Below are 19,854 nucleotides of genomic sequence, written 5' to 3' on the forward strand. Positions count from 1 at the left end.
CACTGTGCAGTAAACTTGCTATAACAAGCCATTTTATAAAAGTGCATTTTTAGTTTTGACTTGAAAACTGTAATGGTCCCAGGTTCCTTGCAAATGAAGACAGAACATTCCATAACTTAGGAGCTCTATAAGAAGAAGTCCTACCTCCTGTGTTGCTTTTGCTGACCCTAGGAATAATAAGCAGCCCCACATCTTGTGATCTCAGAGTGTGGTTTGGAAGATATGGGAAGATGATTGATATATATATATATATATATATATATGCTTTCAAACTAGCAATAAACCAGATGTTGCTATAACAAGTGCAGATGACCAGAAGTGCTTCTGCCAACCCAGTGGCACAGCAAGGTCTGCACCAACAGTGAGGCTGTTTGTATGTCTTACCATCATATCAGTTTATATTGGGATTTGCTCAGTTATCAGAAGCTAAGTTTAGTTAGTACTTTTCAATGCTCTTACATTCAGATTAACCTCAAAACACTGTCAGGATCAGCAGAAACATGGCATTGAATACTTATTTCGTACATTTAAACTATATTATATATATATATATAATATATATATATATATATATATATATATATATATATATATAAGTCAGCAACCTTGTTCACATTGTCAAGTTCAAGATGCCTTTGCACATTACGCATATGTGAACTGCGTGTAAGCGTACGTTCATAACTTGAACAGAACCTTGTTCACATTGGCAGTTCAAGATGCCTTTGCACATTCGCATATGTGAACTGCGTGGTATTTTTTTTAATGGAACGATAGCCTGCACTCAGAACAGAAGAACTACAGGGATATACATTAATCCTTGATTTGTAGCAGATGTTTAATATATATATAAGTGCAGCACAGGAGCAATTTTATGGTATATATTTTAAAAAAAAACTACATATAGTATGGATTATATTGACTTAATTTAGTGCATTAACTATCTTAATATTTGTGGATGAAAACAACATTGTGTATGTAAAAGCAAGCAGCTAAAAGAAATGATCGTCATTTTAATGTAGAGAAACACACTTCTATAGCTGTGTATATCGTTGTGTGCAAAATAAACAATGGTTTATTATGCCAAGTCACCAGCAGTAGTAAGATTCACAATCCTAGAGTTTACATTTATCACGTGGTTACTAAACTGGATAAAAAGGGAATTGTGACAAATTAAGCTTACTTATGAACACACTGCAGCTCATATATTATGTGAAAGAAACAACCTGAACATTAACCTGCTAGATTTTTTAATTTAATGCTCTTATAAAATTAAAGTCATATTATGCAGAAATAATTACCATTTAACATTGATCCACTGTTTTGGCTAGCAGAGCATTTGCCTTTTGATTTACCATTCACACAAATGGGAGTACTCAGCCACATAACCAAATCGGGCATACAATACAAAAAGGTAGCCCTAAGTCTGCTTCGAAATTTTATTTAAAAAATATATATATATATATATATATATATATATATATATATATATATATATATATATATATATATATATATATTATATATAATATATTTTATCGGTTGACCTGGACCTGCTGGATTGCAGGCCCAGGACTGCCTGTTTTTTTGAAGCGTTCACATGAGAAAAGGCGGCCCTTTACAAGGAATACAGTGTTAGTTTATTTGCTAGTGCAATAAATATTAGAAAAAGCTATATACACTGTAGCATGTGCATGCAGGCCTTTTCAATTTGTTTCCTTCAGTCATATTGCTTGTAGAAATATAAAAATATAAAAATATATACAAACATACAGAAGTTCAAACTCAGTTTAATGGAAGGCTGTAGTTAATGCATACCTGTGGCAAAGTGGTTGGTAAGGGGAACAGGTGTAGCAGTGATGCGGTGCAGGAGTGATGAACAGACAATGGTAATTCAGTGAACAAGTGTTTATTTGTGCTGTTTCCAGGTCTGGCGACCGTCAAATAATAAATCCCCGGCAGTACACAACAATGTGTAAAGCGCAGGGATGGTGAAGAACACAATACAGTCTCAAACAGAAATAAAGGCATGATCACCAGTCCTGGGTGATATTCAAACATGCAGGTGCTCTGTGCAGTGGTGCACCGGATAGTGCTTTACGTGGCGACAGCTCCGGAGGTGTGCTTTAACTGTCTAGTGGTGCGAAAAAGACAGACAATTATAAACAAACAAACAAAGACAACACGTATTTTCACTCTGAGAGCTCCTCTCTCAGTCCTTCTCTCTTCACGTTACCCAAACGAAGGAAAAGATCAGCGTTACCCTGGCCCCTATATGTAATCCCGCATGATATCTAAGTAAACGGTTGCAGCTGCCTTATTACTTGCAGCTGCCTCTCGTTTACCTTTCAAATCAATACGGTCTTACAACATAGTCTCGCTTCTTTCAGGCTGAACCACTTCCCTGACCCGGAAACGAACTGTCAGGCCAGCCCTTCCAGATACTTCTCCTCTCGTTCTTTAGCGCCCTCGCAGGTCGGGAGGAAGATTCATCACCAGAACTCATATTTCTGTCACATATCCCACCGCTCAGAGTGGAGCCGAAGGAACACTCGGCTAAATCTACCTTCCCCATTACTCCCCCCTCCCGGGAAAAATAATCTGCATTTTGGTGGTCTTTCCCCGCACAGTGTACCATGTGGTACATGAAGGGCTGCAATGCCAGATACCACCGAGTTATCCGAGCATTGCTGTCCTTCATTGTGCTTAACCACGTGAGTGGGGCGTGGTCTGTGACCAGATCAAATGAGTGTCCCAGCAGGTAGTATCATAAAGAGTGAGTAGCCCATTTAATGGCCAAACACTCTTTTTCGACTACGGAGTAGTTGTGTTCCCGAGGTAACGTTTTTTTACTCAGGTACAATATCGGGTGCTCTACTCCAGCTACTTTTTGGGACAAGACTGCACCCAAACCTACATCCGATGCGTCGGTGTGGAGGATGAATCTCTTGGTGAAATCCGGTGTGAAGAGTGGGGGCCTGGCAAAGTGTACGCTTAATAGCATCAAACGCCCCCTGACACTCAGCTGACCATTTAATTAAATTTGGAGCACTCTTTTTGGTGAGGTCGACTAACAGGTTAACCACTGTGGCGTACTCGGGGATGAAGAGGCAGTAATAACCGGCTAAGCCCAGTAGTGACCTCACCTGAGTCTTGGTTTTGGGGATCGCTGCATCAACCAAAGCCTGGATTTTGGTGACTACAGGTCTCACCCTTCCATTCCCCATTAAAAATCCCAAATATTGAGTCTCTGTTTTGGCAAACACACATTTCCTCAAGTTAGCTATCAGCCGGGCTGCCCTTAGAGACTGAAGAACGGCTGTAACCCTAATGCTCTCGCCAAAGCTGTAAATCACCACGTCATCAATATACGCTGCTGCATATTCATGATGTGGGCGTAAAACCTGGTCCATCAGTCTCTCAAAGGCAGCGGGCGCACCATGTCGCCCAAATGGCATGGTTTTAAAGTGAAACAGCCCTTCTGGTGTTGAAAATGCTGTTTTCTCTCTGGAGCTGCGGGTTAAATGGATTTGCCAGTATCCCTTCGTCAAGTCCCGAGTGGAAATAAACCTCGCTTTTCCCAGTCTGTCTAAAAGTTCGTCAACCCGAGGCATGGGATATGCATCGAACTTAGCAATAGCGTTCACCTTTCTGAAATCCACACAGAAGCGGTTGGTGCCGTCTTTCTTAGCCACTATGACGATCGGACTGCACCACTCGCTCCTGGAAGGTTCAATCACCCCAAGCTCGAGCATATCCCATACCTCTTTGCGAACGCCACTTCATCGAATTTCCGGGATCCGGTATGGTCTCTCTCGCACTGTGACACCTGGTGGAGAGATAATGTCATATTCAACTAAATTTGTTCTGCCGGGCACGTCAGAATAAATATCGCTGAAATCCTCAATAAGCTTACGCAGCTCTCTTTGCTGATCCAGAACCAATTGTTCCCCCATAGAAATCGCTGTTGTGCTCGGGGTCTCTGGACAGGGACCTAAATCATCCTCCATATTGCCTGGGGCTATCAATAAGACCTCCCTTGCCTGCCAGGGCTTTAACAAATTGACATGATAAATTTCACGTTCATTTCGGCGATCGGGCTGTCTAATTTCATAATTTACTTTGCCTATAGCCCGAATCACCTCATATGGCCCCTGCCATTTAGCACACAGTTTCAATTCAGATGAGGGAAGTAGCAGCATTACCTTGTCCCCTGGTCGAAAGGTTCGAATCCGTGCATTTTTGTTGTAATGCTGCTGTTGTCGGTGCTGAGCCGATCTGAGGTTGTCTTGGGCCAAACGACCGACCAAATCCAGGCGATCTCGTAGTAGGAACACATACTTCACTACATTTTTAGACAAGCCTTTGTGCCCCTCCCACCCCTCTCTCAGCAGGTCGAGAATGCCATGAGGCTGCCGTCTGTACAGGAGCTCAAAGGGGGAGAACCCCGTTGAACTCTGCGGCACTTCTCTCACCGCAAAAAGGAGGTAGGGAAGAAGCGATGCCCAATGTTTCTGCTCCTGTGTTACGAATCGCCTCAGCATCGACTTTAAGGTCCGATTAAAACGTTCAACCAAACCGTCTGATTGTGGATGATAAACGGACGTCCTGATGGGACGTATTTTTAATATTTTGTACAGCTGCTGTAATGTCTTGGACAGAAAATTGGTCCTGTGATCGGTCAAAATCTCCTTGGGGATCCCTACTCTATCCACAATCTGTGCTATTTCAGTGGCTATTGAAGCTGCACTAGTGAACCTCAATGGAACTGGCTCCGGGTATCGCGTTGCATAATCCACCACTACTAATATATGCGTATACCCAGAGTCAGAAGGACGCAAAGGGCCCATTATGTCCATTGCAATGCGCTCAAAAGGAGTGGAAATAATCGGCAGTGGGACAAAAGGGGCGGGGCACACTCGACCCGGCACTACTCGCTGGCAGTCTGGGCATGTGGCTACATATCTCGACACATCAGTATGAAGACCGAGCCAATAGAATCGAGCCAATATCCGCTCCCTCGTCTTCTCGGCTCCGAGGTGCTCCGCAAAAGGGATATCATGCGCCAGCCTCATGACCTAGGTCCGACAAGACGGGGGAACCAATAATTGTGTTATAGGCTGTCCTGTGCCCGCGGCTAAGTTTACCCTATATAGTAATTGCCCCTTTATACTGAAATGTGGATATACTAGCGGCCCAGCGCCCTCAACATCCTTACCTTCAATGGACCGGACCTGCCCCCCAAGCGTGCACCAGCGACGGGTCGTTCTTTTGGCCCCACACTAGGTCCGCGCTTGAGTACCATGGGTCCGGTACATTGAGGGGAGCTGGAATAACCTCTGCCCTAGTCAGCCCAGTAACCTCGCTCTCTCTGTCACACTGCGTTCCCACTCCTTTCGACTGGCATTTGTTACCATTACAGCACTCTCCCACCAGACCCCAGCCTTGTCTCAAAGACACTCCCTCCCATTTCGCGGTCCGTCTCTCCTTATTGTTTTTCTAAAACGGAAAAGAGGGGAAAACATTTCAGGGTGAAAAGGAAACACATCACCAATCCGTTCCTTTTTTTTTTTTCTGCCACGTTTACGTGTGTGGCTGAGACTGCCATTATTTGCATTAATTCTTTGAATTTTGGCCAGTCTCGGCCCAGAATAACTGGGTGTGGCAACCTTTCCGCCACCCCGACTACAAGGTGACGTTTTATCGGTCCTACCGATAAATATACTTTTAGGGTGGGGTATGCCGCCGTGTCTCCATGGATACAGGAGATGGCCACCTGACCTTGTGGCCGCCACGACACACCGCCCAAGAGCGCTGTCCTAATCAAGGTTTGCTCACACCCTGTGTCCACTAACGCGTGGGTTTTCACATTCCCTAAAACCACGTCAATCAGACAGGGCCCCTCCCAACCGTTTTCCCCCTGCTTACCCGTTCCAGGTGTCCAGTTGCATGCAACCACGTCACACTCCATGGCAGCGGGGCATGACCTGGCCCTATGTCCTGGCTGGTTACACCTAAAACAGAGTGGGGGGACAGAAGGGGCATAGGTTAGATATCTGTCCCGCTGCTGGTAGGGCAACGGGGCAGGGGCAACACCTCTACCACAGCTGGGGGCCAACCTTGGTCTCCATGGGGGGGAGGCAAGGGGGCCCAAAGGGGTCGGCGGTCTGGGAGGTCTGGGTGCCGGGAACGAGGGTGATGGTGGTGGTGTTGGAGAAGAGGGAGGGAGAGGTTGGTTCCTGAGCAGGGCAGGGACTGACAGGATCCCGACCCGGGCCGACGTCAGGGAGTCCTCAAAATCTTCGGCCAGTTTGACCGCCTCCTCCAGGGTGTCAGGGTTGTGGCGCCGTATCCACGCCTGGGTTTCAGCGCCGACCACACGGCAGAATTGTTCCACCACAGTGGCTTTCCCCATTTGTTGAGCGGTCTTCTTCTCCGGGGTCAACCAATGGACCATGTGGTCGCACAACCGCTCTGCGACCACCCTGGTGCGTCTCTCCGGGGCTCTCCGGTACTCGCGGAACCGCGTCCGGTGGGTCTCCGCAGTGATGTTCAGACGACGGAGGATAGCCTGCTTGACTAGGTCATAATCAGTGGCGTACTGGTCGCTCAGGGCTTGGTAGGCTGCCTGCGCTTCCCCGACCAGGCAAGGTCCCAGCTGGCTTGCCCAGAACTCCCGAGGCCATCCCGCCGCGGTTGCTAGCCACTCAAATGCCACCAAAAATGCCTCCGGATCATCCTCCGCCGTCATTTTCATGGCCCGTGCCTTCGGGGGCGACATCAGTGATGTTCCAGTAGGGGTCGCTCCTGCGGCAACGGCCAGCCCTACCCGTTCAATGAGCGCCGTATAGCGCTCCTCCCTCCGTCTCTCCTCTGCATCCCGTCTGATCTCCAGTGCCTGCAGCAACTTCGCCAGTGCGTCGCAGTCCATCCCGGATCTGACACCAAGTGTGGTAAAGTGGTTGGTAAGGGGAACAGGTGTAGCATTGATGCGGTGCAGGAGTGATGAACAGACAACGGTAATTCAGTGAACAAGTGTTTATTTGTGCTGTTTTCAGGTCTGGCGACCGTCAAATAATAAATCCCCGGCAGTACACAACAATGCCTAAAGCGCGGGGATGGTGAAGAACACAATACAGTCTCAAACAGAAATAAAGGCAAGATCACCAGTCCTGGGTGATATTCAAACGTGCAGGTGCTCTGTGCAGTGGTGCTCCAGATAGTGCTTTACGTGGTGACAGCTCCGGAGGTGTGCTTTAACTGTCTAGTGGTGTGAAAAAGACACACAATTAAACAAAGACAACACGTATTTTCACACAGAGAGCTCCTCTCTCAGTCCTTCTCTCCTCACGTTACCCAAACAAAGGAAAAGATCAGCGTTACCCTGGTCCCTATATGTAATGCCGCATGATATCTAAGTAAACAGTTGCAGCTGCCTCTTGTTTACCTTTCAAATCAATAGTCTTACAACAGTCTCGCTTCTTTCCAGGCTGACCCACTTCCCTGACCCGGAAACGAACTGTCAGGCCAGCCCTTCCAGATACTTCTCCTCTCGTTCTTTAGCGCCCTCACAGGTCGGGAGGAAGATTCATCACCAGAACTCATATTTCTGTCACAATACCCCATAAGTTAAAGTAAGTGAAGTATTTATTGAAAGAACTCACTTAAATGTTGTATTTTGTGTGAGTAAAATGCATTTGACCCAACTGAAGCACAGTATTACAAAACCAAGCAGAGACATAACCTCTTTCCCAGCATTTATTCATTTTTCAATCCATTGCATTACATTAAAAAAAAAAAAAAAAAAAAAAAAAAAAAAAAAAAAAAAAAACCCACCACAACACTTAAAATCCAATACACAAATAAGTACGGAGCTTTCATCAACAAGGGGGAACTTTTAGAAAGAGCCGTGTTGTGTAGGGTAAGCAAAACAGCACCCCAGACTGTTTCTCGTTACGCAGAAGTGTTTGGTCATAAACCCACAATGTTCAGGCAGACATAAGCTTTCCCCATAAATGTCTGTCTCTTCTATTCAAATAGATTAAAAATAGGGGCATCTGTCAGCAAGGGCCTATCATAACAGCAGCCACATTTCTTAATGGGCATGTCAATGTACAGCACATTCAGAATTTAGTTTAAAACCACAGTAACATTTGGCAACCAGTAGAAAATGTGTGGGACCATATTACAAATTAAGTGCTACTTACAGATGGCCACTGGATGGCAGCGTGCACAGTTAAAAACCTTTCAAAATGGAGGCACCCAGAATGGTTGCGTATTTAAAGTAACAGCAACATTAAGATTTTCAACCCACAAGACAACGCTAGAGGAGAAGTTTTGTCACTTCCTGTAACCTACCGCAATAGTACCCGGATGCAGGAGTATGTGTGGTATTGGAAACATTTGAATATCCTGCATTAAGCATTGGGAGGTACTCATTCTTTTAATAAATGGCAGCAAGAGCTAAGAACATTGCAATTAGTATCGCCACTCACTTTTGCCAACCTCATTCACTTGTCTTTCTCCTAGCACAATTTGCAGAGTGATTTTAGAAAACAAATTCAGCTGTTCATTAACCAATACAATTCATCAGCACAGTTTGTTAGAGTTGTGAATATTGACTACCGGAGTCCTTCATTCGTTAGAGTCTAAACAAGACAAAAAACTGATTTTACATAGATGGCTTAAATCCTGTATATGGAATCAGTCATCAGTACATACAAATGGTCCTTTTCAAGCAGTCTGGGATACAGATTTGCCTGTGGTTAGCTGTAGGATGTGCACATCAGGAAAGTTATCATACATGTGATCTAGTTTGACCCTACTAATATCAATTCAATGGAACACTTTACTGTGAATATTTCAGAAAACGTGTTTCATAAAATTATACCAGTCTACATATCAATGTAACCCTTGGTTTTCCAGGAACGGCAAAAAGATAATGCAGTATTATACAAATATATGTTTGACAGTAAGTTAAGTAAAATCCCCTCCCAAAACACATTTACAAAACGTATATGGTGCAACTGTTTAAAATTAAAAGTTGTATTATCCAGTTATGACAGTCTCTGGAAAACAAAGGGCTAAACATGTGACAGAAACAACGTGGCACTAATCTTACAAAAGCTTCCCTACATGTAATCCTTTGTGATGAAAACCTGTACAAGGACTGGGCAAACACCAGAACTGGAAAGTGTTTCCGCATCAGTTTTATTTCTTCAAAAACAGACATTTAAAATAATTTGCATGGTTGTTTAAGTAAAACAATCTCTTGAACAAATCCAAGGTTTAGGAGGGTGGCGTTGCATTATAAAAGTTGGTGCTGCACACCAACATTTTTTTCTTTTAAATTAGCAAATGTAGACGCAGTGCCTGCATTTTATAAAAAGCACTAGAATGCATTATATTATAGCATGCTCCCTACAGCAGAAAGGATTGCTTTTTTAAAAACGGCACCATAACATTTTACATTGACACCTTTGATTGCAAGGCCGTGACAGAAACCTGGTAGTAGTCCACCCCACCCAATTACCTTTACCAGGAACAGATTGTTTTAAATGGTTGTGAAACAGGTTATAGCATTTGCTACAAAATTCCCTTAAGTCATGACCTCCCACATAAAACAACACACAAATTGGTGATCACATGATCAGCCGCTTGTGTCCAAATAAAGCGCTCCACTACAGCAAAGCAGATGTTTCTATGGGAGAGGTACTCATGTGCATGTATATTGGGCTAAGCATTTAATGTTATGGATGAACAAGCAAGATAATTTTGCTGTTCAGCAGATCTGACTTGCAGAACACGCACAGAGTCAGATCTGGGAAGTTTTAGGAACATGGCCAGTCCCGTTTGTCCTCCAATGGCTTCAGGTACTGTCAACAAGGGTGTAGGCAGTTCTGTCATTTTTAAAATCCATCAAATGTTATTAGAATTAGAAGCACATTCCACAACTTAACTAGCCATGCCAGGGATACATTTACCTTGGTGTGTGAAGCCGCTGTCTTGCTTACCAGCCTATCTGTTGTTGGAAGGTCATGCAAAAAAAGTAGGACAGCAGCTCTCCAGTGTGTGTTACTGCAAACCCTAAATGCACTGTAATTATCTCTAGCACATCTATTACAACAACCCCTTAACTACAGATTGCTTCTTTATACAATGCATCTCTAAAAATGGCAGGTTCCTGAAATAGGGTTCACTATTTATTATGAGAAAAGAACCTCTTAAAAAGGGGGCTTCCAGAGACCTGCCCCTACCCAGTGATTGGCAAATATGGCTGGATCACAAGGGAATTTGGTTTTGCCAGCAATAGCACAGACCAATCTGGGCAGCATGCCAAGTTATAAAGCAACAATACAATCAAAATAACCATGCAGCTCTAGCCTGAAAAACTAGGTTTTAATGAGATGAGACTCCCATTGCAGAGATGTTTGAGCCATTCCTCAGTTTCTCCTAAAATCAAAATGGCTCAATAGTAAATCCAGGAATAGCTCAGGATTGATATACAACGGCTTAGTTTTGAGACAGAGGTATCGCATACAGCTCCACACAAAAAGGCAGGGCATAGTTAGGGTTGCGGAACATTCATGAAATGCATACTTCAATGTAAGTGGTTCTTGTATGGTATCAGGGTCAAGCCAGGGGAGTTCTCAGTTCTTTAACTTCATGCTGCGTTATTCCACCAGGAGGTTGAGCTGATTGATGTTATTGATATTAAAACTAGCTTGCTGCAGTTGCTGTTCTTCATTGCTATCCAAGGATGTGTTGGACAGCCCATCCCCAGGAAGGACAGGTCCAGGGGGGTCTGCCTCCTCGCTGACCTCGCTGCTGGTGCTGGACACCACAGACAGCAGGGACATGCGTCTGGTCAGCAGGCCCCTGCAGGGCAGCAGCGAGAGAGCGTAGTCGGCAATGACCCCGGCCACATCCAGTCCACAGACCCGGTCAAAGGCGATGAAACCCACGTTGGCATTCGCCTCGCACACCATGAAGGAGCCGTCCGATTTGGTCAGGAGGTCTATGCCACAGACGTCCATTCCCAAGATGTTGGAGGCTTGGACAGCCAGCTGCTTGCCTTGCTCACTCAGCGAGCACATCATGCCAACGCCACCTGGAATAAAGAGGAGCGTTAGATGAACCAGTCTTAAACAGGGATTTACTTATCACCCATCCTTGCATTTCCCCAGAGCTTAAAGTAATTTGATGCATTAGTTCACAAATATGTAGAGCCATGGTTGAAGTTTCCCCATTGCCTGTTTGCAGTGAAACATTTAGAAGGTAGCGCATTACTAAGAAACTTTCAGCCTCTGGATTGATGTTGGACAAGTCACAGGAGTTGAAATACTTAAACTTCACCCCCAGATTGAAAAAAATTGAGCCAAGAAATAAAAATAAATAAATATTGAACATTGGTAATTTTTGGGGGTTAGTAGGACAGAAAAAGCGATGTTTGGCAATTTACTGGATTTAATGTAGACAGCAAGTGCTTTTGACAAAATGTTAACAAGCGTATTTTAGATCGAATTGGCTTCTCCAAAACAGTATATGTATTATTAATATCTTAAAAAGGCATAGACTGTGAGAACACACATTATTTTGTCAATTGAACAAAACTAAGAATTTTTTCAAAAGTGTTCATATTTGAACGCTAGTTATGCCCTGATTAACTATTAGGCTCAGTATCTCTTTAGTTACTGGATCCAATACAATGTTCTTTATTTTGAAAATTGCCATCAGTAAATGCATGTGTGAAAGAAAAAAAAAAAAAAAAAAACAAAACACACACACACTACAAAAACAACCACAGCACACAGAATGGCTTGCATTCTTACCGAGAGAGCAGTTGCTCTGCATTCTCCCGTCTGTGGCGCAGCGCAGCATGGTGCCCACCACCCGCCCCCCCACCACGATGACCCGCACGTCCCGCCCATGGCTCTCCTGCACATACTGCTGGAACAGGTAGGGGGCATCGTGACGGATCAGGTGAGTCAGGTCTGACAGGTGAGGCTTGTCACGAGCCAGGAAGACAGCTTTGCCTGGATGGGGGGGGGGGGGGGGGTGGGGGGAGAGGAACAAGCACCATGTAGAAAACCATTTACCCCCCTGTCACAGCTGCGAATTCAAAATTAGAACAAATCGCCAAGTCTTGGGAGCACTGCTTTTAATTAATACAAATTGCTTAATTAATCTTCATGCATGTTTCACAGCTGGGAAGATGCCTTTATAGCCTCAATAGCTATGCTGAATTAACAAGTTCCTTTATAATGGTACAGGCAGGCAGGTTCTCTATACAACCCCATATTCTGATATTAACAAGTCCTTTTCAGTTTCTGCCAAACTGCATCTACATTGTGTGGTAATAAATCTGGGTCACGCCTTATTCACGTGAAACATACTAAATGGCCATCAGAGGGTGCCATTTCAATTCTGTCAATACAAAAAGGTTGATGGTTGGACCGATCTTTACCTCTGTGTCCTCGTGTGTTTTTCACGACTAGGGGGAATTCCAACGCTTCTGCCTCGTCAATCATCTTAGCAAAGTTCTCGTGACCGCCTGTACAGGACGATACAATCTGGGTTAGAGTCAAGACCAGTAACTATTTACCATCTAGGGGAACCAAGAAAAAAAAAAATGGAGACAACAGAATGGCTGTATGAGAAGGTCACCAATAACCTGGAAAGTAAAAAGTTAGTGCACAACACATCAAGATGGAATTACTCCATTAGCTAAATCAATGCATGCTACTGAATGATCCAAACACAGGCATCTGGAACTTAAAAGCTGAAATACCATTTCTATTAAAAAAAAACAAAAAAAAAACACACACCACCACAGAAAGACTTAGCCCACATTCTTAAACACTATTACAATATAATCCAGTGGGAATGCTAAAAATCTTGCCTTCCTCCCACATGTCTGTTAGAATGCTAGGACTGCAACGAAAACTCAACTCATTTCAACATTAACACCAGACCTGTTTTCTATGAACAAAAACAAAAGCATTCCTGGGGGTAATGCAGAAAAACTAAATGAATAAAACGCCCACACGCCATAGGACTAGTTGAAAATGAAGCCAGTCTCTCACAGTTAGGTCGGGTCTATCATCCTTGAAAAAGCTCATTGCAACGGGACACGGGTTTGCTGTACATTAGCTTGTGATCTTACCATAGGAGAAGGTGTCTGGCAATGGGACTCCATGCCCAGCCAGCTCTTGGAAGGTCCAGAACTTGTTGACACAGTTCAGCACGGCCTGCGGCCTGTTCATGAGGCGACAGCCCATCTTCTCCAGGTGTCTCAGCACAGTGATGTCACTGTCGCTCTGAATCCAGGGGGTGGGAACTCGCACTACTGCCACCTGGGGGTAGGAGGACACCGATTCCCCATTGACACGCAGACCTGTGGCAGAGATGAAACAGCTAGGGGTCAGGCATTAGTGCTGCATCAGGAGGAATGAACGGTTTAATCCAGTACACTATTCTAATTTTCAGAAAGCCGCGCACTAGACAACTGGTCCAGTCTTCAATTACAGTAATTTTTATTCAAGTTGCCTTTGAATGTTTAACAATTAAATATTTAAATGCAATCCACAAAGAAAATTTCTTCCCACCACATTTAAGCAGACAAATGCTACATTTAGGTTTTTAGTATCAGTTTATGGATGTATTTGTTTTAAAAAACTACCAAGGAGGCAGCATGCACAGATTGTTCTGTTTTTACATCACTTATTGAATGCACAAGTTTTGGCAGTCATCCAACTAAATTGTGTTGAATGGTAGTACATAGTACCATTGCATATTAGCTTACATGAACAGCAAACAGTCCAATTCAGGAGATCATACTATCTACTTTTGAAATTAACATGCAATAATGGCAATAAGAGCAATCATTCTTAGCCAAGCATCCATAGCTGAAATCATCACTGCAATCCAACCCTATTAATGAGGGCCTCTCTGGAAAGAGGGAAAAAAAAAGTTCAGAGTTGCCATTAAAATAGACAGCATATGCATGGAGAGAGAAAGTGCAAAAAGAAAAAAGAAACCAGCGTGGAAAAGAAATGGGCGAGAACAAAAGACTCCATTCTGGGATTGAATATCTCCTTGACAGGAGCACATTCCCCAGACAACCCCCCTCCCTGAAATCACATTTACAACCAGAGCTGCACCGCCACAGGGGAAAACACTTCCAACCGTGCGCACTGAATACCACCTAGCATCTGTCCTAGGATGTCATTGCCTCTTAGTATAACACATACATGCCTTTGCCAACCGTTCTGGCTAGGGTTTCTGCAGACTCCATAGCAGCAACGGGCTACAAAGACTACAACTCTAATTTGGCAATTCAAATTCTTTTTGACATTAGACTTTAGAACAAGCTTTAGTACACGTTTAAAGCAAGTTTTAAAGATTTTCCAGCTACATCCAGAAATGCAATGGTGCAACAGCCTCAATCTACCTCAAATTATTAACCAAGCAGTGTTCTTGTAAATGGTAGAAAGATTTTAGTAAGACAGAAATGCATTTTGTATCTTAGATTAGTAGATTAGCAGCCGAGTTCGGCAGTCACCCTATACCCCTGCCTTTATTTTTTCCCTAGATGAATTAGGCAGGAGTAGCTGCGATTCATTGAGAGAACTAGACTGAACTGGTTAAGACTCCCTCCGTCATAGGCTCTGAAACAATGCAACCCCCCGCAGGGCTTGCAGTGCGGCTCAGCACTTCAATATTGATTTTACACACCGACCAGTTTTGACACGTCAGGTGATCATGTGCCAATATCGTGTGAGGGATCAATTTATCCGATGTATAGCTTCTGTGCAATTAAGTGGGTGTGAAGAATAGTTTTGTTTTTTTTTTTTATTTCAGACTTAAATCAAAGAGATTTATTTTAAATTACCCCCACCCCAAATCCATTATTGAAAAAAAATGAAGAGCGCTTTGGAATGCCCACATTATCCTTGTTACCAGGAGTACAGTTCTAGTAGAAATCCCAATGCAGTAGTCACTGTATGGAAATGTACTATGGGATGTGCAGGTCACAGTTTGCTGTAATATTGAAAATTGACTTGCATGGAAATTCCATTTCTACAGGTGCTATTGGCATGCATTAAATTATGAGATGGAGTCAAATTCCCAGTAATATCCTCCCCCATCCCCTACTTTCATTTTTGTGCATCAGGGAGCAGCTTCAAAAGACACAGCTGGCATTCAAAGCAGCTAGAGGCCCTGTTCCCATTGGCTAGCCAGACACACCTACTATGACATCACCACTGCTGTTAGACAAGCATGAACAAATTCTGGCCAGAAACCAAGATAAAACATTCCATTATTTGGCAGATCATGAGATTCTATTTTTCTAAAAAGTCTAGTGTTTAGGCGTCTAGCGTTTAGGTGTTTTTTTGCATCATTTACATTTCAATTTGAAACATCTCAAAAAAGAGAACGCTAAATGAAAAATTGATGTTGCTTCCTGGAACCTAATTACTTGTATTTTAGGTTTCAGGGCATTGCTGCAGTCAAGCCATGTGACCAAGATATCAAGCACTTTATCTATATCTTCAATTAATTTAGTAAAAGAAAAGTAATGTAAATTACACTCACAAAATGCATACACATTGTAGATTTAATACACCTTGCATAACATCCAAACATTACCAGCTACAAGGCAATACCCCTAGCAACTCCCCCTACAATTCAATGTTAAAGCCAGGTTGCCACATAACCAAGTTAAAATACAATGCTACAGTGAACTACAAATGATTACGATTACAACTGCAAACAATTAAATGTTTCTCAGACATTAAATCAAGTTGTGGGCCAAAACGAAAGCTCTCTTTATAAATTATGTTGTCATTGCATATAAAAAAAGCACCAAAATGCCTTAAGGCAAGATCTATGGAATCTTATTAGTTATCCCTCTAAACTAGATTGTTCTCGATACCTTGTAAAACCACAGGCGATTACCAAATCCTCACAGAACCTCAACGATATAACCAAAACCTGCAACAATGCTCTTATGAAAACTAAACCCGTTCACCAATTGTATACCCTCCTCTCAGCTAGCCTTTTAATCCAGTCATTGTAACTGCAATTCCAATAGATCAAGCCTGGATAAATAACTAATTAAAGGGAGACATGAACACCCGACCACAGCCGTGAATTCAAATTCAGAGCCATCAGTATCACTAAAAAAGGCAGATTAATATGAACTGGCCTACATACTTTCACATGGGTTAAAAATAAGAATTGCCTCTATAGTGATACTGTAGTGAAATAGACCTGAAGTTTAAATCAATTAGAAAAAAGATGTGCACTCGATGCATGCATTTATAAAAAAAAAATCACCCCCCACAGGACAGCATTAAGGGTTCTACTTCATCGCGTACATTGGTCCCTAGTCTGTGCTTATCAATTGTGATTTAGAAGATGGAAAATCTCTATAAAACCCAGTTTCCAAGGGTGCAGGAATCTGATTAGGAGTCTTTTCAGATGCAGACCCAGTAGTACCAATTCAGGTGTATTTATTATATTGGATAGTTAATATGCTAGGTGTAAGAAACAAATGGAAATTTAACAAATCTGATAATTAACAGGTTAGGGAAATAATGATGCAGCTGAGAAAAATAATTGCTAGTCTCCAAAGTGTTAAATACTGAAAGAGCTACAGGATACCTGAATTTAATTTATGCAGGATACATCTAAACTAGCTTTTAATGTCTAGCTATCCAAGTCCAACTGGATTACCCTTAAACCTAAAACAGATGTGTTCAATAAAAATAAAGGGAAAGAAAACTATATAAAAACAAAGCACAGCGATCAGTAAGCAATTAAAACTGAAGTGCACACAAGCCAAGGTTTAGTTTTACACTTAATCTAATGGAGTCTGAATCCAAACACTTCCCCACTACTGCATTAGTACATACAAAGGACAAGTGGTCCTTATAGCAACATCAAAATTGGGACACACATTCAATATTAAAAAGATATTGAACGATAAAAGGTTAACGTACAAGAGAAGTTTGAGGTAGTGGCATTATTTTTTTCGAGGGAGCCCACAAGATTGTTTTTGGAGATGCAGAACTGCATATTGTGAAAAAAGGGGCCATTTTGGGCAGAGTAGTGAGATTCGACAGAGTATTTCACACAGCAGCACTTTAAATGGTAGCACCAAATTTTTTTTAGGGTAATAATTACATGAATGAGGTAATTAACAGCATATTGATCAGTCACCAATTAGATAACAAATCAAGTTTAAGAAAACATGAAACATACTGGACTGAATGCAGGGTCAAAAGAATTAAAATGCAAGCAATATTATGAATGTCAATTAACTACACAATACCAAGCAACGCAGCATTTTTTTTACTACAGGCTTCTAAATGACCAACAACACTGGGTTTGCATTCACTTTGATAACTAGCATTGGATCACTCCTGCAAGACCAATAAGGCACATCTGAAGAGCTGGGAATGTATCCAGCTCCTCCATGGAACTGCACAATAATTAAAAGCAGATCTCCCATCCCATGTGCGAGTTTCAAACAATTTCTCGCACACAGCCAGGCATGCAGCAGGAACTAGGTCAGCCGGACGTGTGTGACATCACTGCACTGTTAACCTTGCCAGCTTTTCCAGAGTACAGGAATGTCAGATGTGTTGGAGCCCAGAGATCTCCAGGGCTTATATACTTTATCAAGATGGTAAACAAACAAAAGATCCAATCCAGGAAAATGGCTAAATGGATGCATGCATGTTGGATCCGTGACTGCATGAATGCAAGATATTAAACAGTTGAGGCAGGCCTCCATTACACAGCACTAAGATATCAGATGAATGGGGGTAGAGAAGAGTTCGTTTTGCTGGAAACTTGCTATTAGGCCAGTCAAGGGAACAAAACTTGTGGATTAAATTTTTTTTTTGTAGCAGCAAATATACATAAAAGGTTGAAGTGTCAACACTTTCTTTAATATTTTCTAAAAAGTTCCTCTTATTTTCTTCTCAAACAGTTCTGGTTCATTGGAACAGGAGCAAATTGGGGGGAGGGGGAGGCTTAAAGTTTTTTTTTTTTTTTTTTTTTTAAACCATGAAGGTACCTATATACCATGTGCAAATGGAGTTACAGTATAATAAGGAAACAAATGAATGCATTACTTGACAACACTTGGTTCAAGCAAAGTGTAAAGCAATTGGAAGAAAGCAGTAGTTACAACTGGGAAACTCACACGTGGAAATAATGTACCCCCATGGCTTTGCCACAGGCAATGTTGCCAGAGAACGGGACCACCCTTGCTGGTCTGCAGTGCTTGAGGGGTGGGGCATAAATACATTGTCTGTTACATGTCCTACCCTGACCCCTTACTGAATACATTTGTATCCCTGAAGAGACAATTTCTCAATTAAACAATTGATTTTAAACAGTAAATGTATATTAACGTGTACCCATTTTCTCCCTATGAAAGCAGAATGATTGAGGGGGATGTTGGGTTTAACCCCACAACTGATTTCAAAATGGAGGCAGGTACTGCACTTGCGACGTTTAGCTTAACTAGTTTCTGATTTTAAAAAGGCGACAACTCTGTTCTGATCTGGAGATGAGCTGATCAATAATCTCCCCAAAATACCAAATAAAATTGTTTATATGTTATATATATATATATATATATATATATATATATATATATATATATATATATATTACACACTGTATTACTGTTGGCTATATTGTATGTGCAACCAATTTAAAAAAAGACAACATGCAGGTTTTTTGTAGTAATTTTAAGTAAACAAAATAAAATTTAAGACAGCAATTCGAGATGTCGATATCGTTCATGCAAGCTACCAGTATTCTTCCCAAGACAATGAACTACGACCTTTTTTACGCCAAATATCAAATATGTACTGTGTTGATTGTACACTTGTAATACTGGTATATTAAAAGCCACCAGTTGCATGTTAATTCCAGGTTAAAACTTATTAAATTCACAATATCCATTAATTGTAAACGACCAATTTTGCTGTATGTATTCACGTCTACCATACGATATATGGTAGACTGAAAGCTACGTAAAATCACACTAAATGTTGGAATAATGGAAAATGTATGTGTGCACATTTAACACTTTCAGTCACGGTATACTTAAACACTACACACGTGCCTTTGAATGCGATTACCGAAAATCAGAGTAATGCACTTTGCAGCATACTTACCCAAAAGCCCCTGTTCGATGGTAATCACAATTTCGTCCATTAAAACCCGTTTGAATTCGATATCTTCATCGCTACAGCGCGTCTGCAGAGCCCGGAGGATTTCTTGCTGCGGATACTCCTCGAAAATCCTGCGGTCGGTGATGAACCAAAGTCGGTTGCACATTATAGCGGAAGCCGGAGGTAGCCGTGGAGGATCGATGTTCTTTACGGTGGTACTGGTACCCAAACCCTATACTCACTGGCCCACCTGCTTTGTATACTCTATAGCCACTCTGTGTACCGCGAACTGCAAAAGCGCTTCCCTTCAACAAATAAACTTGGCTTCTTTTAGAATCAGTGGTGTTGCTTACACTGCAAGCTACGCTATGCTGTTTTCCTTTGTTATTTAAATCTCTACACTCGCTGTAGCAAGAAAATAGAGCGCCCGTTTAAAAATGCCTATCCTGTTCACGTCTGCTGTGTTACTCAAAATGAATAAGCTGCTGCCAGCTTGGAGCGTTTTTATAGGATCCAACCCCCATACAAGAAACCGGTTCAAAGCGGTTTCTGACAGAATCCTGCAATTGGCGTTGCCCCTTTCCTCCTAAAACTACCGGTTTGTCTGGTTTGGTTGACTAAAGATGAAGCCACCAACTGACAATAGAGCACAGGCTTA

At 42.4% G+C, this 19,854-nt stretch overlaps 1 protein-coding gene across 1 annotated transcript; it reads right to left on the minus strand.

The window, feature by feature from the left end:
* Window positions 1–9,129: 9,129 nt before the first annotated feature.
* LOC121325367 (beta-citrylglutamate synthase B-like) lies at window positions 9,130–19,839 on the minus strand. Its single transcript, XM_041267811.1, has 5 exons — window positions 19,200–19,839; window positions 13,163–13,393; window positions 12,464–12,550; window positions 11,829–12,032; window positions 9,130–11,107 (listed from the first exon to the last, which is right to left on the minus strand). Exons 1-5 carry the CDS (start codon window positions 19,360–19,362, stop codon window positions 10,671–10,673), a joined length of 1,122 nt encoding a protein of 373 aa, XP_041123745.1. The 5' UTR covers window positions 19,363–19,839; the 3' UTR covers window positions 9,130–10,670.
* Window positions 19,840–19,854: the final 15 nt, after the last annotated feature.

The sequence above is a fragment of the Polyodon spathula genome, chromosome 13, assembly GCF_017654505.1.
Source record: "Polyodon spathula isolate WHYD16114869_AA chromosome 13, ASM1765450v1, whole genome shotgun sequence".
NCBI classification, from domain to species: Eukaryota; Metazoa; Chordata; class Actinopteri; order Acipenseriformes; family Polyodontidae; genus Polyodon; species Polyodon spathula.